Below are 23,154 nucleotides of genomic sequence, written 5' to 3'. Positions count from 1 at the left end.
CCATTTTCATCGAGTGCATTATTAAAATGCAATTCTCTTTTTTTTTTTTTCCTTGTCTTTTGAACTTTGAAGTCCACTTTAGCAAGGCCATTAGGGAAAAGTTAATTAAATTGGGAAAGTTAGCTGACATATTTACCATTTCAGGGGACATACTGTATTTTTGCAGTGAGAGGTGAGTTGAGTTTGCTTTTGGAAGGGTAACCTGCACAAAGGCAGCCCTGAACAGTAACAAAGCACAGAGGCAGAATTTTGTTATCAAAAATAGGTCCATGGCTATAGAAGTTCATATTTCAATTTAATCTCCAAGACTAGTCAGTCTTTTTATACATTGCTAAATAACTGAAAGTGGGATTAATTCAGGGGGATAGCTTTTCTGTACAAGGAAAAAAAAGGAAGTTTGGGGCACACTGTAGCTTTTTTGTTTGGTATAGAAAAACTGTAACAAGGCTCAAGAACTAGAAGTGGAAAGCACATAAATTCAAACCAAATTAGATACTTTAATTGTGGATCTGAATACTGAGGAGAGCTCTGAACTCTCCATCTCTGTACATCTTAAGGTGTATAAAGGCAAAGCCCAGACTGCTGATAGAGTGGTCCCTGCGGACAGTGAATAGGCTGTGTCAGACGGGAGGCATGGGGGGCTTGGAAAGGTGGGTTCTGGGATGAAGAGTGATGGTGGAGCTATGGCAGGGTACGACCTGCTTTCTCTGGACCTGCAAACGTGATGTTACACATTCCATAAGCATTGCCCTTCCTCTGGCAGAATCGGGTCATTGGTATTATCCGCTGGCTTTTGGATGGCAAAAGGGCTCAACGGCTGGAGGTAGTGGGCACAGCTATAAATCTCTCCTGAGAAATAAGTAACATGATGGGAATCTTTGACAGGTTTAATTTAGCAACTGTGCCAGAGCCTCAATGGGGCTTTTGTTTGTTGGAGCCTTGTTTATTTTTTATTTTTTTTCCATGAGTCTGTTAAATTATTTAGGGGCTGAATTTTAAAATTAGAATATGTGGCATTAAAAAGCGATGAATATTTTATGAAGGGCTCTGGGATTTCGTGGTATCGGAAAACATGCCGCAGCTCTGGAGGCTCCAGGAGGGAGCCATGTGTGCCTGCATGGGGCTCTTCCACTTGCTCCCCTTTGGCCAACCCACGGCACCCCCACAAGGAACCCAGTCACTGATCCACCTTGAAGCAGATTTCAGTAGTTCTCCTATTTGGTCGTAGCTGGGAAAACAGGATTTTATGTCAGTGGAATTCCTGGGGATTTTCAGAGACTGGCTTTCAGATGGCAAATGCAGGACCATAAGCCAGGGCTTGTTTTATAGATGCAACAGGAGACGCAAAAGGAATGGAAAAGCCATTTGAGACTGCTCCTGGCAGCACTGCAGGATCTGCAAAGCCACAGGAAAGTCAGGAGGGTGCTGAAGGAGGAGCAGCCTGCGCAGGAACTGCAGCAGTGGGAAGCACAGGCTGGCAGCGACAGCATCCAGGGAGGTCTCTGTGCTATGAGGAGAGCAGCAGGGATAAAATGCACGAACCCTTCTCAGGGATGGCTGCTGGGTATCCTGGAGGGCTATGCTGGAGCAGGCTGCTGTACACCGAGGTCTGTCTGTACCTCGGTGGATCCCTCACCAACCCTTCAAGTCAGACAAGATCTGCAGCAAAGTCCTAATGGCTACACTCAGGCTTTCTCCAGCATAATTTGCCAGTGTCTAAACGTATGTAAAATAAGTTCTGATGACACCTTTCCTTATGAATTAGCAGGTCTTGCTGACACAAATCAGGAACTCAATACAATATTCAGCAAGCACATTAAATCTCCTCCTAACACGCTGCATACTGAGACACTCTTCGTTATTACCTTAAAGTACCAGAAGCTGGAGAAATGCCAGCTTCTCCCCTCTGATGGCAACAACAATGACAAAGACAGAAATAATTAGCTCTCTGCTACTCAGCTGGTGTGGATGCTGCTGCTCTTCAAAGCACATTTCTCTCCCTTTAGCTGCTATGCAGAAATCCTTGATAATTAATCAGCTCTTGGTGACACTGAAACACTAATAAATCCTCAAGAGTTGCATTTAATGTGTTGTGCAGATACACAGAGCTCAGTATTGTCAAATTTGTTGTGCTTCAGACTGAGCCTGAGCTGGGGTAGCAGCATGGCCCTGCTGAGGTCGGGGGAGCTGGGAGAACGTACCCACACTGACGGTCTGCCTTTGAGTGCAATGTCAGAGCAGTTTCTCATCCTTAAACCTGAGAAAGCAACAGCCCTTTGGGTTTGCTACTCTTCTTGACTACAACAGTTGGGAAGAAAATATTTTCTGGAAAAGAGCACTTGCTCTGATTCAGTGGCTTTTTAATGGAGCTAAATTAGCACCCCAAAACACAAGCTGAAACTTTTTTTCTAGCAGTTTGTAAAAATATGATTAGTTTTTTCGTAATTCCCTATTTTGTTTTTCTACACATCTGTCTCCTGTTTTGATTTCCAGAGTGAGAGACCTGCAGCTCTTGGTCGGAGTGCTCCATCAGAAAGTTGGTGCCGTTGTCTGGGGCTCTCACCTGCAGGAATGCGTCACCCTCAGCAGTTATCTGAGGGCTGGATGCATGCTTTTTTTTTTTTTTTTTCCATCCTCAAGAAAATCAGAATTAAATTTCTTCTCTGAAGGTGTGATTCTGGAAAGACAGACCAATTTCTTGTTGAGAGACGACTTCACTGAGTGCATGTCCAAGGATGCACAAACCTGTAAACTCCTGGGAGCGAGGGAGCACCCCGGGCTTATCCGAACATGTCTTTACAGCTGCTGAGGCTGTTCATGGGAATCCTTTAGTACTTAATGCCACAACTCAGAGTATTGTTTAACAGCATCATGAAACAATCTCCTTGATCATATCACAAGAAAGGGTTGTTTTTTTCACCAAATTACATTGCAATTCTAATCTGTACCAGAGAATAATTTATTCCTCCATTGCCATGCTGGAGATGCTTTCTCTCTTTTAGAGCATCTATTTCTCCTGCTGTTGGCAAATACCGTAACAAAGAGCAGGAAATAGTTTCAAATGTGTCCATCCCACTGACATGGGCTGTAATGAGAGTAGAAAGTGGGCCAACATTAGCTCATGTAGAGTCAGTAGCATAAGCCTAAGTGCCAAGCCATTTTAATTAATTATGTGCTAATAGTCTCTGGGCTGATGCAGTGCTCAGCATACTCTATGTGTGTGTGTTATACTCATCAGTTCTATTTTTCCTTTTTGAATAAAAATTAGCAGTAATCCTTCAATTCTGTGGAAGCCTTCTGTTGCAATCCAGAAGTCAATGCAGCATTCAGGCTTCATATGTACTTTACTGTTCCCTTAGGCATTTGTTTAGATGGTATTTTTAGGAAAGTTAAACACCATTAGTATCCTGTGGCCAGCTTTGGCACGGCAAAGTCACTCTTGAGCTGCTTTGGGTAAGGTTTACAAGTACTTCGGGGCACCAGGCAGCTGAAGGAACAGGAGCATGATGGCCAATAGGATCCTAAGAGCCACAAATTTACAAAAAAAAAAAAAAAAAAAGACTTTTGTTTGGTTTTGGGGTGTTGGTGATAGTTTTTAGTTTGTGAGTTTTTTTATTCATTATTTTTTAAATGCCATCTCTTTCCCCATGGAATGGCTGTGTTGGTCCCTCAGCCACAGGTTGATGAAAAGTCCATTTTGCATGGGGGGATGCTGTTTGCCGACAATTTTCACTGTGAAAACAAATATTTCAGAAGTGTTTAGACCATTCTGGAAAGAAATTAGTATGATTCAATACAAAACTGGAGGGAAAGCAAAATCTGTATGTGATGTTGTGGTGAAGTCCCTGGAATTGAAGGTGGTTTCTCTGGTAGAAAGCAGTCCTGGGGGAAGACAGCTCACATCACAAGGCTGATTTGGAAGGATTTGGGAATTTGCTGTCTGGCTTCTACTTTAATTGTACTTTAGCTATAAACACTCCCTCAACCCAGAGTGGATGGCAAATACCAAAATCAGAATAATTAAATGATTGCACATAAAAATAAGGTTCCTAAATAAATGAAGACATTCAAATGCAATAGGGTTCAGAACCACTGGCAGGTCTTCACATCTGTGAGACCACAGCTTAAAAATAAGGTACGCTTTTCTCCTAGCTCACCAAAGTGCAACTTTTTACACACTAAAATATCTCTTCTGTTCAGGCAGGAGAGCTCTATAATGCTGAAGATATTTTTGCAATATAGAAAAGATATAGTAGTCATGGTTGCCTTGACTGTTTTGTCTCCTAATTAGTGTTTATTTTCGAAAGAAGGGAGGATAGCTTTCAGTGCAGAGTAGAGGTAGGTACCATAAGGCGATGTGTACTGTAACCCCATTGCTAGGTTATAGTCATAGTTTTCTTATGCAAGATAATGTACAAACAACCCAAAAATAAACTCAAGCCCTTTCTTTTAGTGGGCCTCCTTTGGATGTGAAGAACACAAAAAGAGCTCTGGCTAAAAGTTTGTCTTCCTGATCCATATTTTTGTTCCATATTAAATTGTCTAATTTCAACTCACACCTTTACCTCAAAGACCTCCCTTTGTCCTCTGGATACACAGCCTAGATCTCTCATGAGCACATGGACCTTCCCATAGAGGCAGGAGTAGTATATGATGACCAAATCCCAAGAAAACCACTGCCCTGCTCATCGAGGGAGTTGTGATTGGGGTCAAGGATCTCTCTTTGCTGCTTGAAATAAAGATGTGTAGAGCAGGAGGATGACTTTAGAAGTTTCTAGTGGTAAATATCCAGAGACTACTATCCCTGTCAAAAGGGATGGATGTTTCAACAGCTAGTCAGCCAATTTCACGCTAAAATTAAAGTTGTCAGTCATCAGGTATCCTGCTTGGTAGATAAGTGATATTACAGTTTCACATACCCAACCTTTTTTCTGTTGGTCAGAATTTGATGCAGAATCCTTGCTGGCATGCTATTGACACACAAAATGTAGCAATTATTGCTAGCATTTTTATTTTCAAGGTTTTTTGGCGCATTCAGCTCAGATTCCCATTTGCTTAGTTTAATACATGTAAACAATCCAATTTTTCATCAGTTCTGCTCAAGAGCTCATCAGTGACTGCATATGGGTGTAATCAAGTAAGCATCGTTTACTAAATTCAAAGCTTAGTTCTTTCATTTTCATCAGTTCCTACTTTTTAAGTTTCCTAGAACAGCTCCAGATTTTAAATAGCATTGGTCAGGATTCTTGTTTGCTTGTTTTACTTTTATCATTTTAGTCCTTATATTTTACTGTTTGAAGTGTAATTCCAGTTCCCCCACAAAATGTCTTTACAAAGCCAGACGGACAGAAAAGGTCCAATGTCATGCTGAAAGAGCCTGTCTTATTTATACAAGATACATTTTGCTCCTAAACAGTTCTGAAGAACTTGCTCATTATATAATAACTACTGAATTTGTCATTCAACTTATTTCATCTTTCATCATTCTGCTCTTCTTCTCTATATGCGTGTAGTGGAAAAGGGGAAAAAATAAAAGCTGTAGAGAAGATGATGACAGGAATCTTGTGAGCTGGATGAATTTGTCTAGCAGCTATTTTGCCCCCATGATGACAAACAGATTTTTTTCCCTCACCCTTTTTATCTCTTCTCCCAGAAGAATACAGAGTTCTCTTGGGTTAAGAAAAACTGCTGTGTGTCTTTGCTGGGGAGCAGAGTACAAAGCCATGCTACTTGCTTGATGTCAGGACTCCCGATTGACTTGCTGATTTTCTGCGCTCAGAATTTCGTGTGTCTAAATACTCTTGATGTTTATCTCTGGAAATCCATCCATGATAAAAATAGATTTATCTCATCAGGAGAGTATGTTAGACTTTTTGGGAACATGCATTTGTAGTGAGTAACCTGCAGTACACATCTGACGTCTTTATTCAGTTACTGCTCTTCAAAGCAGTTTTTAAAGGGCAGAAATCCCTAGTGCGTGCTGTGCTTGAGGACTGAGGCTTCAGGGCAGAGGGAGTAAAAACCCTCCCGCTGCAGTGAGACGTGTTGGTGGACATCAGCATTTCTGCCTTCTTCATGCAGTGCCTGTTGCTGCACCATTATAATCATCAGACTTGTGAAGACAGACTATACTTTTCATTTAGTACAATGGTAGAAAGCTATTAGTATAAAGATGGGGGCTGATTTTTTGACCCCTTTGCATCATTTGTCTTTCTAAGCTTTTTAGCTCAGCCTCTGACATTCTCCAGGCCACTCTCAAAGACCAAGGGAAAGAATATTTGGGTTGGGCAGCACTAACAGAGGGGCAGAGTCCTTCTGCTCACACGTTCCTTGCAGACATGTCCAGGAGTGAGGCTGTACCCCAGAGAGGAGGAGATGTGCTGGAGAATTTTACCCTCCATCACATCAGGTTCAGCACCATCCTTGATTGAAATCATCCTGCTGTCAGGATGCTGATCTTGTCCTTTGGGGTAATTCTTTCCCCTTTCCTCGTGCTTTCTGCCTGTGTGTTTGCAGCTGTTTTTTCTTTTGTCACCTTTATGGGAAGTGGCATGCTGTCTTCCTTTTTTTTTTTTTTTTTTTTTCCTACTTTGAATTGAAACAAACATTTTCCCCAGGTGCCTTCCTATTCCTCCCACTTCCTGCGTCTAAGATGCTGGGTTCACCCTCGTCTGAACCAAGGTGACTGATGACTATTAAGAGATGTCTTAACAGTGCTAATTACAAACTGTTGGTTCTGTCGCAACGGTAGACTTTGGCAGTTTCACTTCTTCCACTTGCCTGGGGCAGAGTTTCTCCCCATCTTTACTTATGTACTTGACTTTAAGGTGCTTGAATTTCTACTTTCAACAGTTGAAGTTAAAAATTGAGTTAGAAAAACAGCACCAGTTCCTCATGTTCTGTAGGATCAGCTTCTTCATTGCCAGTTTATTTCAACCGTTGTTTACTCATTTCACCATAATTCCCTGTTTGATCTTCCTAGTCATATGTTTTGTTTCCGAGCTGTGTAAGCAGCACAGGAATGCTGCTCCATGGTTCACTAACAGCAGTGGGCAGGAAATGATGTTTTCTCCACCATGTTCAGTGTTTCCAGCTACAAAAGGTCATCTATAGGAATGGTCTGTGTGAGGAAGCACAATGAAGGTGTGGAAATGATTATCTAAATCAGTGGCAGGTTCACAGAGGGCACACAAGAATAGACTTTCCCATTCACTTTAAGCTGGAGGAGGAAAGATTCCCCATAGCTCATGAGTTTCCATATTAAGAAAGAACAGCGCTGAGTCAAATAGCAGAAGTACAAAATGAGCTTGTACTCTTCAAATTACTCATTTTTACCAGTCAGTCCAAAGGTTCTGATTCCACAAAGTGATAAAGCAGAAATCATCCTTTTCAGCAAGCCTTACTATCTCAGTTACAATGTGGGCATCTCAGGAGTACAGCTCTAATGTCTTTATTTACTATCACAGTTAATGAAAAAAAGTTGATCCCTGTGAATGCTTCTTAAAATAATTTCAAAGAGCTTTTTGCATGGAGAATTTCAAATGGGCCACATTACAGCCAAACAGAAAAGGGTTCTAAGAGTCATCATCATAGCAATAAGGCCGTGTTGCACTGTTACATCCATGGTAGAGCCATGTTATAACCATGTTCAAGAGATCAGGCAGAAAACCCTGGCTTGCATCTTAAATGCCATGTTTATAACCTGATAACAAAGCACTTTTGAGCAATGTATTATTGCAGTGATTTATTACTTAATTGTGCAGGTAGTTAATTCCAGTTGAATGCTATATTAAGGAAAAAAAAATCTACCAAATATCATGGTTGAAAATCCTTTTGCAGTAAGATGTTCACATACCATTTATAATAGTGGATGAGCTAGTCACATAAAGAGCGAGAACAGAAAACTGCCATTCTTTTCTGCTACTTCGTTCCCCATCATTATTTATGCACCTGTTTTCTTAGACTCCAGTTACTTATTTAGTTAAAAAGAAAATTAGTAAATGTAGTTGTAAAGGTACCTGTAGTTTTACAGGTTATTAGACTCGGATCCAGTACAGAGTAAAAATAGAATATTATCTATTTATACTCTATTATATCAATAGGATAAGATAGACTGTTTTTCCATTTCTCATCTTTAGCTATGGAAAAATGTTAACTAGTCAGAAGTGGTGGTGAACAGCACAGTGGAAAGTCCTTATGAATCAACACTTTGGAAAAAAAAAAATGTGATCTTAAAACAGAAGCTGGAAGCATTAAGCAACCTGTAAATAGTTTGAGTTTACAGAATAAAAAGAGGAAAGGCTGCAGTCCCTGAATTAAATCACTGCCATGGCCAAAATTGGTCAGGAATGTAACAAGTGAAAGACAATCCCTTAAACACCCTATACAGTGTCTCAGGGCTCATAGGATAGTCCCACAGTTGCTTCCACACGTGGCTGGAAGTGTCTGTAAGCTCCAAGGCTAGCATGTGGTGAGAACTGCTACCAGTAAAGGCTATTAAAGTGCTTGGGACCAGAAGGTGTTCTTGCAGCATGGATGGTGGCTAAACATTGAGGAGTGTTAACTCATTAATGCAGTGTAGGTTTCTTCTCCAAGTTTCCATATGACAGTGTGGATTGGACCACACGTAACTAATGTCAATAACACAAAGAATTGTATTCTTCAGTTTGTGTTTTCCATCTGAAGATCCAAAATGTTTGGAAGTGGCATGGTCCAAACCAGGAAAGAACCGCCTGTAGCTCTCCACACAGCCTCTCCAGGAGGTGATTCACAGCACCTGAGCCTCACCTGGGCTGGCCTCCAAAGGAGCCTCTTTCCCCAGGGACTAAGTAGTTAGCCTCTTAAATTAATCATGAAAATTGTTTTTCCAGTGTTAAACAATGCAGCATTTTGATCTAATGTCTCCTCACCCTTGGCTCCCACGCTGCATTGCCAGTGTGGCTGAGGTCACTAAGCAGGTAGGTCAAAACCCAAACCTAAGCAGTAAGAAGCGTGTCAGTTCTGGTTGTGTCTGGTGCCAGTACAAACCTGACCTCTTACTGTGCAAAGGTTTGCATTGTTTGTAGCCAAGCGTGTGAGAAGGAGAGGCAATTTGCTCAGCGGAGTTAGAAATTATGAGCGTTGTTAATGGTTTGTTAACAAAATGTACAGCGAATTCTTTCCAAAGGCTGCGCTAGAGCTGTGATTTGATCATGCTGATAGCCGGTGCTTTAAAAAACATTGGTATTAGCAATTACTCATAGTTGCTAGGAGGTTTTGACAAACTTTCTTTGATGTACACGTTTCATTGAGCAGCAAGGCTGTTCTCTGCTGGATTGCTCAGCAGAAAAGCTCTTGCTCTCTTTCCAGGTTTTCTAAGTGAAGAATTCAGGTGTGTGAGACAAACAAAATGGGACATTGCTGTGTTTGGGGGGTTTAAAAAGTTCAAATTCAAGTCAAGCATCTTTTAATGTACAAAATGAAACAACATATTGACAGATTTTTTTTTATTTATTCAGGTTTATTTATTTATTTGTATTTGTAAATACAAAAGTGAGTGGAGATCTTGAAATTGCATCCTAACTTTGACAGGAAATCTGTCTCCTGCCCAAACCTGGCTATTATCTCAATATGATGATAAGGTTTTCATGTCACTCTGCAATTTCACAAACAAGTGTCAGCTATGAACTGAGATGCCAGTTAGCTTCAGAAGAAACCTGCATAGAGCTGCAGGTGCTGCGAGCGAAGCGTGGTGACCCAGCCTCGCTCTGCCAAGGGCAGTGCCATGCCCACCTTAGCAGAGAATTCCTCAGGTAATTCCTGAGCATATATCTGTGCCTCTCTAAGATCTCTTGCTATGTAATTTAAGACCTAAAATAATTTTCATGAGCAAAAAAAATATTAAATGGGTATTTTGACTACTGTGATTTTAAACATTTTGTTAAAAAGAAGAAAAATACAAGGCGACTTTTCTTCCGATTTCAAATTAAGAACTCAATTCTCTGGGTCAGTACTTCTCAAGCTACTCCTGTTTTAAGCAAATTCCCCCGTTTGTATCTCCTCAGCCTCACTGGCCCTTTGCAGAGGATGAAGCTGATACGGTACAGCGCTGCTTCACCTGGACACCATGCCATGCCTCCACCTGCCGCACGCCCAGCCGCTCAGACGTCTGATCCTTCATCAACAGGCACAGCAGTGTGCGGTGATGGGGAACGTGACTCCAACATATTTTGCAGGTATCGTCCTCTAAACAGCACTGTCTGGTTTCACTTCCAAGAAATTAGACCAAATTGAATTGTTTTGCACTGAGTTGCAGTGAGGCAGTACTGTCAGTTTAATTAGCTCTTAACTCCAAGCTCGAAGCTTCTAATAAAGGTGCTTGGGAGTGTATGGGTAACGGAAAGAAAACAAATGATGGCAGAGCTGTTTCTAATGAGGATGAAGCAGCATTCTTCAGAAAGGATTGGTGTAGGGAGAACATCTCAGCCCTTCACCAAGCTCACAATCAGCTGTGTGATCTGGAGCATAGGGAGTGGGGAAATCAGCTGGAAAATGTTACACGTTGTGTTGGGCCTCGCACAAACAAATGTAGGGGTAAAATGTCCCCTGCACAAAAGATCAGCATAGGCAGGACCACATCATAAGCTTTACTTTTCAGTGTTGTTAGCGGATTTAGGCAACACAGACCCTATGTTGGCCCATTAAACCATGTCAGATGGAATCTTTAACAATTTTAAAGGAAAGATTCCTAGAGACATGTCATGTATAAAGACAAATCTCTCAGGAGGGATTGAATTTGCAGAAGAGGAATTGACTGCAAACACCAAATTCACAGTTGCTTACGTACTGACCAGAGCCCACAGGCTGTTCGAGCCTGCACAGATGGGAATGGAGGTGAGAGTTTGTCTCTGACAGCACCGCTGCTGTCAGGGTTTTTTCACATATAAAGTCAATCTGAACCGCAAGCAGTGGGACTGGAGCAGCCTTCAGAGGCTCTGAAATCCCCATTCACTCCTGTATTAACGAACTGCTCTTATTCTATTTTTGCCTCTCTGCATTCTCACCGCAGGGAATGGGTGAGGTATATGCAGCTAACTGGATCACCCGTGCAGATGTCAGAAGAGGGTTGATAGTTTGTAATATTTATTTGACTTATTTTGTACATTATCTCCCTTCTGCCACATGAAATTCAACTTTAGAAACCAGTAACTTCCCTGGAAATAAGTCTTCATAGCAAACCCTTCTCTGAACAGTTTTGGGGCTGTAGCTTATGGTAAGTAGCTCATTGACAGCATTTGGTACTCAAGTTTATAACTGCTTTTATTGGGCCTTTCAGTCTTGGGAAATACTATGACGCTCTCACTAGAGGGCCAGCAAATGCATAAATCAGATGTTTACTATGGTGAATCAGCCATTATGACTTTTTAAAACTTTGCTTTCTGAAAGTATTTGCTCTCTTTGCTTGAAACATATTGTTTGCAACAACACATTTGCTAAGAAGTTGGCAGAAAAAAAAAGCAAAGACAAAACAGATACAAAGGAGGAAATGTTTCAAAATAAGAGACTCATTCTTCTAAAAACATTTGTATGTTTTTTTTAAGTCTCCAAATATGAGCAATTTTTTTGTTTATACTGAGACAGACTTGAAACTCAACTAGACTTGACATGAATTGGTAAGAAAGCCCTCCTAAAATCTGCCAGTAGAGGAGAAACAACATGTTCCTGTATCCAAAACATTCAGAGGGGAATTATGCAAAGAGATTACTCATCACTGGAGCAAAGTCATGATTTCAAGTTCCCAGCAGTGATTTACATCAGGGACGCACCACCAACCTCTCTCCCTTGTGCAATAGGAAAGGCTTTTGCCTCCCCTGCTGCTGATGATGGCTGAGCCTGGCCTCACCTGCCCCGACCCCTGGTGAACATGAACATCTCTGAATCGCCACAGCACAGAGCCGACATGAGCCTGCTCCAGCAATACCCGCTCAGGCAGGTGGCCAGCAAGGTATTGAACCTTGAATTAGGAGAGAACGGATCCAAACGTTCACCTCTCAGCTGTGACTTCAGCTGACCGCTTGCATGGCAACTTCTATTTTGAGGGATGGGAGTATCTGAAACACAGCCTGAGTTCCTACGTAAATGGAGCTGGTTCAGGATTGCTGCCTGTCACAAAGGTATGGTGAACTTTCAAACGCTGACTGCATCCATTCAAGGAACACACAATGTAGGCTGTAATTAAACAAACAAAAAGAATTTACCTTTGTGGTTGCAGAGAAAAGTCTGCAAATGAGGTGGTGTGGTATGTGGATGGCTGAGAAACTGAGAAATGTGAAAAAAGTGAAACAAAAAGAACCAGAGGCTGTGTTAGTCTTAAAAATTTCATAACTTCAAAAGAAATTTTGGGATGGTCAAATCCTTGAAGCAGAGGTTAGCAACTCTGCTTGTTTGTCTGTCCGGCTCTTGGTATTGGCAGCAAGCTCGCAAAGTTGTACATAAGTTTAGAAAAAAAAGAAACAAATCATAACTTAGTATGTTTCACAGCTTCTATCAATTATTTCTGAGTGTGTAAACAAGCCATAAAGGAGTTACAGTTCCTACTCGGGTGATGCACTTTCTGTGCTCTGCAGCTGGAACAGCTTCACCGTGCTGCTCTGTGACCCAGCCGACCCACATGCTATCTGGGGTGTTTCACATCTGTGGCCTCCTGGCTCAGTTTAACTGCTGGTGCACAGCCCTGCAGGCTGCTCAGGGAGTCCCCTTCTGCCTCCTGATCCTGGTGGAGGGCACATTTTAGGCCCTGGCTTTCTTTTGTCCCTGCTCTGACCCAAGGAGCAGCCTAGGATCTATGGGGGGCACCTTGTGGGCATGAATGCTCAGTTGAGGAAATCAGAGAGTAGAAACCATTCAGGAGGGAGATAAGAAAAAAATAAATTGCTTTGGCACTCCTCATCTGCCCCAGCAGGCTGGCAGGAGGTCCCCGTGGTCAGGGATGTGCTTCCTTGGGAATGTGCTGAGCTCTGCGAACCTTGTTCCTGCGTGCCAAAGGCAGGGGGCCCAGGGCAAGAGAAGGGCAGGTGAGGTACAGAAACCAGGACTGAGGAAGGAAGCATTTGGCCTTGGAGACTCCTCTGGTTTGGTTCTTTGGTTTTCTCCTGCCTTGGACAAGCATTTCTGAACATAGGTGTGGGGCTGGCAACAGGCCGCAGAGGGGCGAGAGGCTTTCTGCACAAACCCCATATGGGATTGGGATGGCAAACGTGTTTCTCTTGCATTGTTGCAATGGGTTGTTTTGTCTGCTTTTTGGGAAACAGCAGGGGCCTTCTTTTCCCCAATTATGTGAATAATTAGATTTGTTTCAGTATTTACAAGCGATTGCTAAACACTGGAGTTTCAAGAAAGCTGGGAGAGCCAGCTCTCTTGGGGCTCATGCTGAGTGGGTGGAGGAGCGGGATCTGACTCAGGTTGGCACCAAGGGCTTTCTCAGCCTCTTGGGGGGAGTTAATCGGATCCTCAGAAGTGCTCAGGTGGCCTCCCACAGCCTCAAAGCTCAGCCCCAGCTGCCCCCATGGTGCCTGAGGTCCTTATCTGGAAAGGGAGCAGGTGTCTGAAATTACCCCTTAGGGATGGTGAGGTAAGAGCTGTATTACTGGTACATTTGGGGTTATCTGTCACCAGTTCTGCCCTGCGTGGTGCAGGATGAGTTAAGGTAGTGCTCTGTTATACCCTGGCAAGCAACAGCGCAAGCCAGTGATCATTTTTAAATGACTCCTGTGGATGTAGCCATGCGTTTATTCACTGTATGCTCCTTTCTCTTGGCCGGACAGCTCTGAGGTTTTGTGCTGTGGTGTGCAGCTCCTTGTCCTGCCCAGTGAGACTGAGGCAGGGCTGTGCTTACAGGATGTGTTGATGCAATGTGGTTTACAGGGCTTAATTTTAAAGAGCCTGTATTGACCTCTCACTTAGGAGAGAGGCAATAAGCTGTCCTGCTTACCGGTCAGGATCTCTCTGGCTCTCTAGCCTTGGCACAGCACCCGCTGCGGTCGCGTCTGCTGCACAAAGGCAGAAGCTGGACATCTTCTTGCAGGAGGCCTGGGGCTTTCAGGCCAAAGCTCGTTAGCTCTTTTCAACAGGCATTGAAAGCAAAATGTGAGCCTTTTAGGACTGGGATACATTACGTCTCTGATGTTGGGCGCAGTGAGGTCTTAATCCTAGAGACCTGAGGCATTTCCCAGATAGCCGAAGGATTGCAGGGCTGCAAGACACGTCCAGGAGTTGGAGGGGTCATGCATGAAGGCCTGCTGATGTGCCTACACTGGTCCTGACCACAGTTTCTCTTACCCACCCTCAGAAACCTCCTCCAACAGAGGAACCAATGCCCCCTTGGCCGGGACATGACGCTATGCTCCCAGGCATGGGGTGCACTGAGCCCAACTGAGCAGCGTCACAAAAATGTCTTGAGGTAAGCTTGCAAAATGGTCAAAACTTGGAAAAGAAAACAAAGTATTTTAGTGTTTGTTTCTTTTTCAAAATATATCAATGTGTCCATGATGTATTTTTTTCTCAAAGGATCAAACAAACCAAAAGTGTTTCAGCTTGGGGCTGAGTGAGATCTCTTTGATTGGTCCCAAATGATGGTGTTTTGTTGTTCGGAGTTCCATTTTCCTGAGGCTAGCAACATGATCGTTTGGCATCAGTCACAAAATGCTTTCAATTCCTTGCCCATTTGTGGTCTGATGGATCCTCCCTGCTTTCCTAGCACTTTGGGCTGTCACGCTGTGGGACCTCCACGTTTTCGGGGCTTGTGCCCTCAAGGCAACAATTGCTCCAGGATTACAGAAGCCAATGTTTGCAGAGGCTCTCTGCATAATCTGACTCCCAGCTTGTTCCGAACATCATTCCTAGTCCCCCATCATCCATCGTGAAGGATTTCTACCCACTCATACAATGAAAATATTTCTCTTACTACATCCTGCGGCAGCAAAAACATCTGTTTAAAAGAAAAAAAAATATTTCTGAGAAGGAATTTCTTCCATTTTTATTTAGAATAGTAGTAGTAATAATGATAATGAAAACAAAAATTAATAACCACACAGGGCCAGTGCTAGAGGCGAGCAAAATCACTGCAACTGCTGGCAGCAGCAAAGTAGCTGTGCCCCAGCTGTTTTCTGCCTTGCTTAACAGATGTCTGGAAAGCCACTGCTGCTGCCATCGCTCCAGAAGGCAAGAGACAAGGCTGGGGGGCACCAGTGGCTGCCAGAAGTGTGGTTCCTCTTAGCCCCTCTCCTGCAGGAGGTAAAAACCTCAGTTCTGGCTACTTTGCAATGAAGCCCGGAGCTGCTTCCATTTAGGCAGTGTTTTGCACCGAGGGATTTTATTGACTTGCACGATCTGAGGACAGCAAGGCAGAGCATGCCTTGGAGTTACATCTCAAAGCATCCTGCAAAATGCGTTTTGCAAAATACCTTTTTTAAGGATCGTTCCCTTAAACATGGGAACTTAGGTAAAGGGAAGGGTTAATTGGCTGACCTAAATGAATGTACCAGGCCAGTGGCAAAGCTGACTGTTACCTTAGTCTTCATTCATAGGGCCAGGAGAGCCTGTGTTAGTCCACAGCAGTGTATATATTACCTACAGATAAGAAACAGGACAGAAAATCAATGTTTTTCTTTATTTGTGCAGCAAACCCCAGGTAGTGCACCCCAGAATGAAGCTCATTTATAATATGCCACCCAAGTCCCGGTGTCCCAATGCAGGAGAAGTACCCAGTGAATATCCCAATGTCTCTGTGCAGAACCTGCACAGGGATGAAGAACATCATCCTGTCAAGCAGGGGGAGAGGGAAGGGCATTGTGCAGTTAAGTGCAGTGTGACTTTGTGTGTGATGTGTGAGGCTTTTTTTCCACTGATGCAGCAAAATCTCAATAGATGTTGAGCACAGGCAGGGCGAACAGCTGATCTCTATGTGAATTTTGGGAGTAGCTCTCAGTGGGTGGGATTTTCAAAATTTGGGCTATATTTGCAGAGGAACAGAAGCACAGAGAGCTCCTGGGAATTTATCTGGACCATTTCCCTTAGCTGGAGGGACTTAACAAGATGGGATACATGTGGATGGGATGAGAAGTCACAGGCTCTAATTATCTCTCAGGAAATTCAGGTTAAACATTAGGAAAAAAACTTTCTAATAGTGAGGACAGTTGAATATTAATGGAAATTGCCATGGGAGGCTGTGCACTTAGCATCACTGGAGGTTTTTAAGAACAGGTTAGAAAAACATCTGTTAGGAATGATGTATGCTGGATGATCCTGACTGGGGAAGTAATATGAATTAAACGACCTCCCAAGTTCCCCTTCATCCCAATTTTCTTTTTCCTGCAATGTTGCATAGCAGCACTTGGCAGATAAATTAGCTTATGGTGATTTCAATAGATTTTTTTTCCAAAGTAGATGTTTTTGAGTTCTCTCTCCAGTGTAGCATGAAGACATGTTTCAGTCAGCAAACATGCATGAGCAAATACATCTCAGAATTATTAAACTGGGATGCAAAAGGTACACATTTATTTATTTTTAGGAAATACATTTTCAAGAGGAAGAAGAGAGGAAAAAATAAGGTCACCAAAAAAGATGCATCAACTCAGGGAAATTTGTGGTTAAATAAGGAAAATAAATCTATAGTAAATCAAAGGTTCTTGTCTTTGGGGAGAAAAGAGAGGAAAGGAGAGGAGAAAATGTACATGTCGTCAGAACAAAACCCTAAAAGAGAAAAATTCCTAAACAAATTAAATTATACATCTAATGAGCACAAACAGACTTCTACTTTGAAAAGAGATTTAACCCAATTCTTCAAAGAAACAAAACCCAGCAGTAATTAGTAAATGTTTTTATCTCTTCTGGATTAGAGCATCCAATAAAGCTCAATTCCTAGAGGTGATGTTTCTCCTCCCCAAAATAAAAATCATTAGAAGATGCTGCACAGTCCTCCTTCTGCTTCAGCCCAGTTAGATGCCACTGAAGTTGGACTGCCTGGGCTGGGCTTATTTTGCTTAGCAGGACGTCAGCTGTGACCAGCCCCCAAACAGAAAGATGAGGAAAAGAACCTCAGGAAACTGGGGCTTCTCCCTTGATGTTCTCATGAGTTAGGAATCAGGCCTTAAATCCCGCTGGTCCCCAGTGTGTTGAAATAATTTGCAGCCGGGGTGCGATGGTGGCGCGCAGAGCAGCCTTGGTGCCCCGTGTGGACGTGCAGTGAGGTGTGCGGTGATGCAGGCTGTCTTGCTTTGAGGCGGGGGGAACCATGGAAAGATGAATCACCGCCACCAGTATAGGTCAGGGTGGAAAAATACAGCTCTGGAAAGGTTTCCAAGCTACTTGGGGAAAAAATGAAGATCAATGAATGTGCTGCTGCCTTTGACTTTTCAGCCAATAGATGCGATGCCTGCACGCTAAGCCAAGTGGATGTTAGGAGCCCAGATGAAGAGTGGCAAAAGCTGCCAAGCATGTTCTCCAGCCAGTTCCTCCAGCTCAAACATGCTCATTGCTCCTCTATGGATTCAGGCATTTCCCAGGGGGCAGCTGCTGCTGCTTTAGTTCCTGTGTTTCCAGAGACTAAGCCAATCTGCTTCAGCAGAGGTGCCTGGGCTCTGAGCTGTCAGCAAGGTTCGTGTTGGTAGCATTCATTATGCGGTAGCTGCTGCTCTGTCATTTCCTTTTGCTAACTTGTATTTTTGGCTGGCTTTCTCCCCTTCAAAGCCAGGGATCTCTTTAGGCGACCTGTAGGGGCAGGAGCAGCATGACAGAGCACAGGAAGGGAGACCTGCTGAGCCACAAGCTGCTGGCCAGGGGCTCACTTTCTGCTCCTCTTGTTGCCAGTCCCACCAGAGCTGGGATGCTGTTTCTGAATGGAAAACTCCTCGCTTGCTGGGAGTCACACAGATGTAGCATTTGTGCAGCTCAGCACCACGCAGGAGCTCGCAGTTTCCATCAGGTAACAAATCCCCCTGTCTTTCTATCCTTCTTTCATAATTACATCATGTAGAAGTTAATATTTTTTTTTCTTCAGACAAATACCTAAGCAAGAAGGTATGTCTTTTGTTCACCAGTTATCCCACAGAATAGGTAAAATTCTTCCATGATCCGTATGCATGTATTTCTTTTTTCTATTCCTATTATTATTGAGATAAATTTTTGAGATTAAGTGAGCTGAAGTCATCTTGGGAAAGCTTATTGTTAATTCTTATCATTGAGATAAGTTCCTGTCATTAGGAATGGTGATAATTATTAGTAATAGTGGCAATAATTATTTATGTATTGGTATGTGCATGTGCACTGTGGTTTCGAAGCAGGTAAAAATTACTGCTATTTAACTGAGATAAAAGTCACAAACTCAGCAGCTGCAATCATGGCACTGTTTAATCACAAGGTAACATCTTGTAAAACATCATCTTCCAAACTCAAGTGAAGGATTGCAATACTTTTCAAGCCACAGGCACGTGTAAGGTGAGTTATGGATTGGGACTGTCCTGGCAAACAGGCTTGATCACGTCATGTCTGAGATGTACGAAGCAGAAGCAATGAGTGAGAAAGCACCGTGGGAGGGGATGCAAGGAAGAGCAGGCACTGAGCCTGGGCATGCAAGGGGAACGTGTCTGCACGTTTTTTGTTTCCCAGTCACAACGTGTAGCCAAACCAGCAGGAAAGAAGTAGTTTCTCCCTGTCCTGCCACCTTTGTGGCCAAAGTAGTGAAAGTCATCGGCTGCTTCACTGCAGCAGATGTAAACCCACTGCTCTCCAAGTATCCCAGGTGTTTCCAAAGCAAGGCAGTGTGCAGCCAGAGGAGCTCAAACCCTAAGAGCTGTGTTCTTCACTGCCACAAACAGTTCGGCAGTCGGTGGGGTTCATCCCTGGCCTGCACTGTGCAAGGAGGCAGCCGGGACAGCCGCAGCCTTTGGTCCTGCAGTTAGTGTCTGGTATGGAGTGGATGTCTCGAGTGCCTGCAACTCCTTTTATTTGTTTCTGTTTTTCTTTAAGCACCATAGGATTTTTTTTTACATTTATCAGACCAAAGAAGTACTACTTTTTGAATTCTTGAATTTTTAGTTTGTGAACATGGCAAGAAAAGCAGCTCCCAGTAAAGGCCATGAAGTCAGATCCAAAAACAACCAAAAGCCTTCTCTTCTTCCTAGGCCAGCTGCAGACGGGCAGGGCTGGATGCAGCCCCAGCGAAGGGAGTGCCACGGTTCTGAGCTCTGCCAGGGCCAGAGCTGGTCTCCAAAGCACCAACCTGGCAGGGATGAGTGTGAAAAGTCCAGAATTTCTCCAAACCCTCCTGGCGAGCAGCCAGCTGCCCCAGGCAACGCAAGGCCGAGCAGCCAGACCAGGTGCTGCCTGGCTGTGCCATGCTCCTGCCCTTACTGTATCATCTGCGGAAGGCAGCGTTTCTGCCTCTGCTGCAGCGGTAGATAATGCTCTGTGCCTGCTGTTGCTGCTCTCCTATAATTACCAGAAACGCTGCTTTAAGAAGTTACAACTTCCTGGAATGATGTGAAAAATGAACCGTTTAGAGCACCAGTGAGTAATAGGTAATTGCAGGCTGAAGCATCTTTAATCACTTTCAGCCTTAAGTACATTTTTGAAGAGCGTGGCTCATTATTACCTTGCAGATCTTGATGGAGTTGTACAATTCTGGTAGCCTAGATTACAAATGAAAAAAGAACTTTGTACACAGGGGGACTGGATGGCAATTCCGGCACAGCCAGGCCCACGGGGGACAGAGGTTTAAGCCCCTGCTCTGCTGCAGGCTTCTGTATAACTGCAGAAAAATCAGAGGGATGTGTGTATACAGAGGGACTGTAGTGCTGCAGTGGTCTCTTAAAATCCTGGTGGTCCCAGTGGTCCTGTAAAATCGGATTCCTTAGGCATATAAATATGTAATGAGAAGAGTGACCCCCGAGAGGCTGTGTATAGGCTAAGAATTACGTATAGTAGCCAGCAGGAAAGGTTAAGACTTCGCTTGGTTGCTGCCTGGAGAAGGGTGCCAAACTTCTTCTGGGACTTTCTGTGGTCCCAGATACATGCCTTCAGATCCATAAAATGAAGGTAAGTGTTAGTGCACAGGTAAATACATTGACATGAGAAGCTCAACTGTAGCTTTCAAGTGGTATACATGCAGACATTTAATAGAGGGTGAAAGGGCCATTTTCTTTTCAATTAACATCTACACAGCATGTTTTGCAGGGCTTGGGCATGCTCTGTGCCTGGGCAGTGCTGAACTGAGGAGGAACCGGTGCTGGTGTGTCTGACCTTCCTTTGTAGGGCAGTGCCTTCCCACGCCGTTTCTCATCGCCTGCCCCCGTCTTGTCCCACTCCTGGCTGCTCTCCTCACCAGGGTGACCAGCAGCAGCGTGCACTCAGCCAAAGAGATGTTTCTGCCTGGGACTTTGAAAGCGAAGAAACCACACCACCTGGCTGTAGTGAGGAGAAGGGAGGACGGCGTGCTCCAACCACAGGCAGATGCCCTCATCCCTCCCAGAGTTTTTCTAGGGGACAGGTATGTCTGGAGCAACAGGACACCTCTGCTGCGTGCTGCGCACCCACTCATTGGCCTAAGACTTGTGAAGCTGTGCTGTTGTCCCTCTTCCTGCTCCTCGTCTATAAGTGCCCTGAATTCATTAGCAGCGTGTTGATGGAAATTTCTTTTTTCCCCCCACTTAAAATATTTGCAAATGCAACTTCCCATTGTGTGCCCAGGACGTTTCTTGCCAATAAAGGGAGTCCTCTTCCCCGTTTTCTTGCTGTAATGGAAGCTTGAAGAGGAAGGACCCCTCCTCTGCCCAGAGCAGTGCGCAGGGATGTGCTACTTTAGCTGAGCATCTGGTCCCTGCATAGTGCCTGTTCCTAGGTATTAAATATTGCCCTGAAATGTTTTGGAGAGCTGAGAGGACAGCAGCCCAAGAATAGGAAGGATTGCATGTTTTTAAATAAAACTCACATTCCTGAAGCAGGGAAGGACAGTGTTTAAAGAAATCCCTGCCCCATGAAGAACCTGGCCACGTATATGATTGGCATTTGCACTGGTAATGAGACCATTTCCATCGTAATGAGCTCATTACTATTTTTATTGCTATTGTATTTTGCATGTTCCACAAATCAGGCAAGGAGCTGCTTTTTATTTCCGCTTTCTCTTTCTACCATGGAAACTCTCAGGGCAATCCCAGCGTCTGCATAACACCCAGGATTAACCCCTGCAGAGACAAGGAGAGGTAGCTGCTCTTAACTTGCTGTAGGGGCAGGAGAACTGAGTTGTGCCTGGAAGCTAATTCAGAAAGGAGTTCCCACGCTGCTCTGAGCCCCAGCGACAACATGTTTTCATGGATGTATCTCCCCATCAGGAACGTCTGTACAAAATTAGTCTGTTCCTAAGAGGAAGCTTGGCATATATATTAAGTTCTTTGTTAACAGTTTCTTCCAAATATTCATTTGGATCAGTTTGTTTCTCTGATATTTTGCACTATTTTGTTTTTTAATGAGCTTTGGATATGATAAGGCAAAGAAGTTTTGGCCTTGCAGCAGTGCTCAAGTTCCCAGTGTTGCTCAACCAGTCTGATTCACACCCCTTGAGATCCTTCTTGCCTGTTTTTGAGCTCCAAATGTATGTGCAGTAGGGCAGTCCCCAGAGATAGTTCTTGCTGGTTTCCAGTGATCCTGTTGGCTTGGATTGCTTTGGCCAAGCTCCATTAAAACTCTGGCTTCAGGTGTTTACTATTACCTCTTCCAGTTGGCTCCTCAGTAGCCACTGCCTTAGCTCAAACTCCCACTGAATATCCAATACCCTGGAAAAAATCCTCTGCTAACTTCCAGGCTCAGTGATGCACCCGTGCTGCAGCTCAGAGAGGGGATCGAAAGGGGCAGCTCCGCCACGACCCTGGGGAGGTTTCCAAAAACCTCTGGAGTGCAAAGGAGACATCACTGCAAATCAGTTGCTGGAAAATCATGCTGCTTTGCCACATTGCTGCCAACAGTAAGTGCAACCAGGCCAGCTTCTGAGGGAGCAGAGGAGAAGTTAGGGTGCATAATTATGGAGGTGGTTGAGCCTTGCTTTGAGTTCATACCAAAGAATGCATTGATCTGATCAAGAAGAGATTCACACGTGTTTTTGCATTCTCTTGGTTGTTATCTGAAATAGGACCAGCCTGCTTTAACTTGGCAGGTGGGCGAGAGATCATAGACTGTTCAGTATGGAAATAGCTTTCTGCTAGACCGGATTCTTAATCAAAATAATGTTACATTTCTTTGGCCACTAGTAAGGAAGAAGACTGTTAGCACCTCTTTGTGACTTCACAGAAGTATTTCTCTGTGTGTGACACCTCCAGACCTATTTTCTTTTTCCTTTCTTGTACAATTCGGACATGTTCTGCAAGTCATGTGGAAAGCCCAAGAATTGCTTGAGAAAATGAATTGCCATCAAAGACTATTAACAAAAAAAAAAAAGTGTGTATGGTGTGTATGTCTGTTGGCTGTTGGAGCTACCAAACTACATCTTGACTCTTGGATTTGGTATTTTGATAGTTGGAAGTTGCAGCTTTCTGGCAAGCTCCTTCTGTCTCATTCATTTCCTCTGTGTCCTGCGGCAGCCAAGACATCATCACTCTTTCAAGTCCAGGGTTAGGGCTGGCCTGCTTGTAATACTCTGTAGGCTTTGGTGGCATCTGGCAGTAGTACTGCCAGCTGTTGCAGGGAAGATAAAGAAGAAAGCGGAACATCAAACATCAGAGCTTTCTTTCTTTTTTTTTTTTTTTTTTTTTTTAAATTAAAAAACACGTTCAGGGACTGGGTGTGTTCAAAGACTCGCGAATGTATGCTGAAGGAAAATTTGGATACAAAACTTCTGTGCCTTTCAGATGAACCTTCTGCTACCTTATTCAGATAGCTCACCAAGGGCATGGGAGAATGAAATAGTATAAATATTCAGAGACAGAATTACATGCTGTATCTCCTTCAGGAATTGAGAAGCTGTTTAAGAGAACCTAGAGTCTTTTTTCCTAGCATCTTAGAAATTTCCCTCTGTTGTCGTTCTTTTGTGAGCTTTGTGTTTCACTGATACTTTATGTTTAATAACATATGGAGTGAAATGGGAGAATTAGCAAGAATTTAGCTTCTGGCAAGATCATCTACACTATCTGC

At 43.6% G+C, this 23,154-nt stretch overlaps 1 protein-coding gene and 1 long non-coding RNA gene across 6 annotated transcripts in view; one reads left to right on the top strand and one right to left on the bottom strand.

Annotated features, from left to right (window-relative positions):
* Nucleotides 1-23,154, top strand: part of LOC121078775 — a 104,479-nt gene that overhangs the window by 75,692 nt on the left and 5,633 nt on the right. The window contains exons 4-5 of one of the 5 annotated variants that reach the window (XR_005824737.1): nucleotides 10,044-17,959; nucleotides 20,287-20,389. Coding sequence is in view for 1 of the 5 variants with exons in the window: in XM_040575304.1 (XP_040431238.1) it covers nucleotides 1,330-1,944 (615 nt within the window). In the remaining 4 variants the exon portion in view is untranslated. Of the gene's footprint in view, nucleotides 1-1,329; nucleotides 3,492-10,043; nucleotides 20,522-23,154 lie in introns of those variants that run through there. The other 4 variants (XR_005824738.1, XR_005824736.1, XR_005824739.1 and 1 more) reach the window with 4 other exon arrangements.
* The window catches only part of LOC121078776, a 291,522-nt gene continuing 288,701 nt past the window's right edge, over nucleotides 20,334-23,154 (bottom strand). The window contains exon 13 of the long non-coding RNA XR_005824743.1: nucleotides 20,334-20,439. This is a non-coding gene — a long non-coding RNA (uncharacterized LOC121078776). The remainder of the gene's footprint in view (nucleotides 20,440-23,154) is intronic.

Source organism: Cygnus olor, chromosome 15 (genome assembly GCF_009769625.2).
Source record: "Cygnus olor isolate bCygOlo1 chromosome 15, bCygOlo1.pri.v2, whole genome shotgun sequence".
Lineage (NCBI taxonomy): Eukaryota > Metazoa > Chordata > Aves > Anseriformes > Anatidae > Cygnus > Cygnus olor.
Note: the sequence above shows the minus strand (reverse complement) of the source record. Positions and strands in the feature narration are given on the sequence as shown.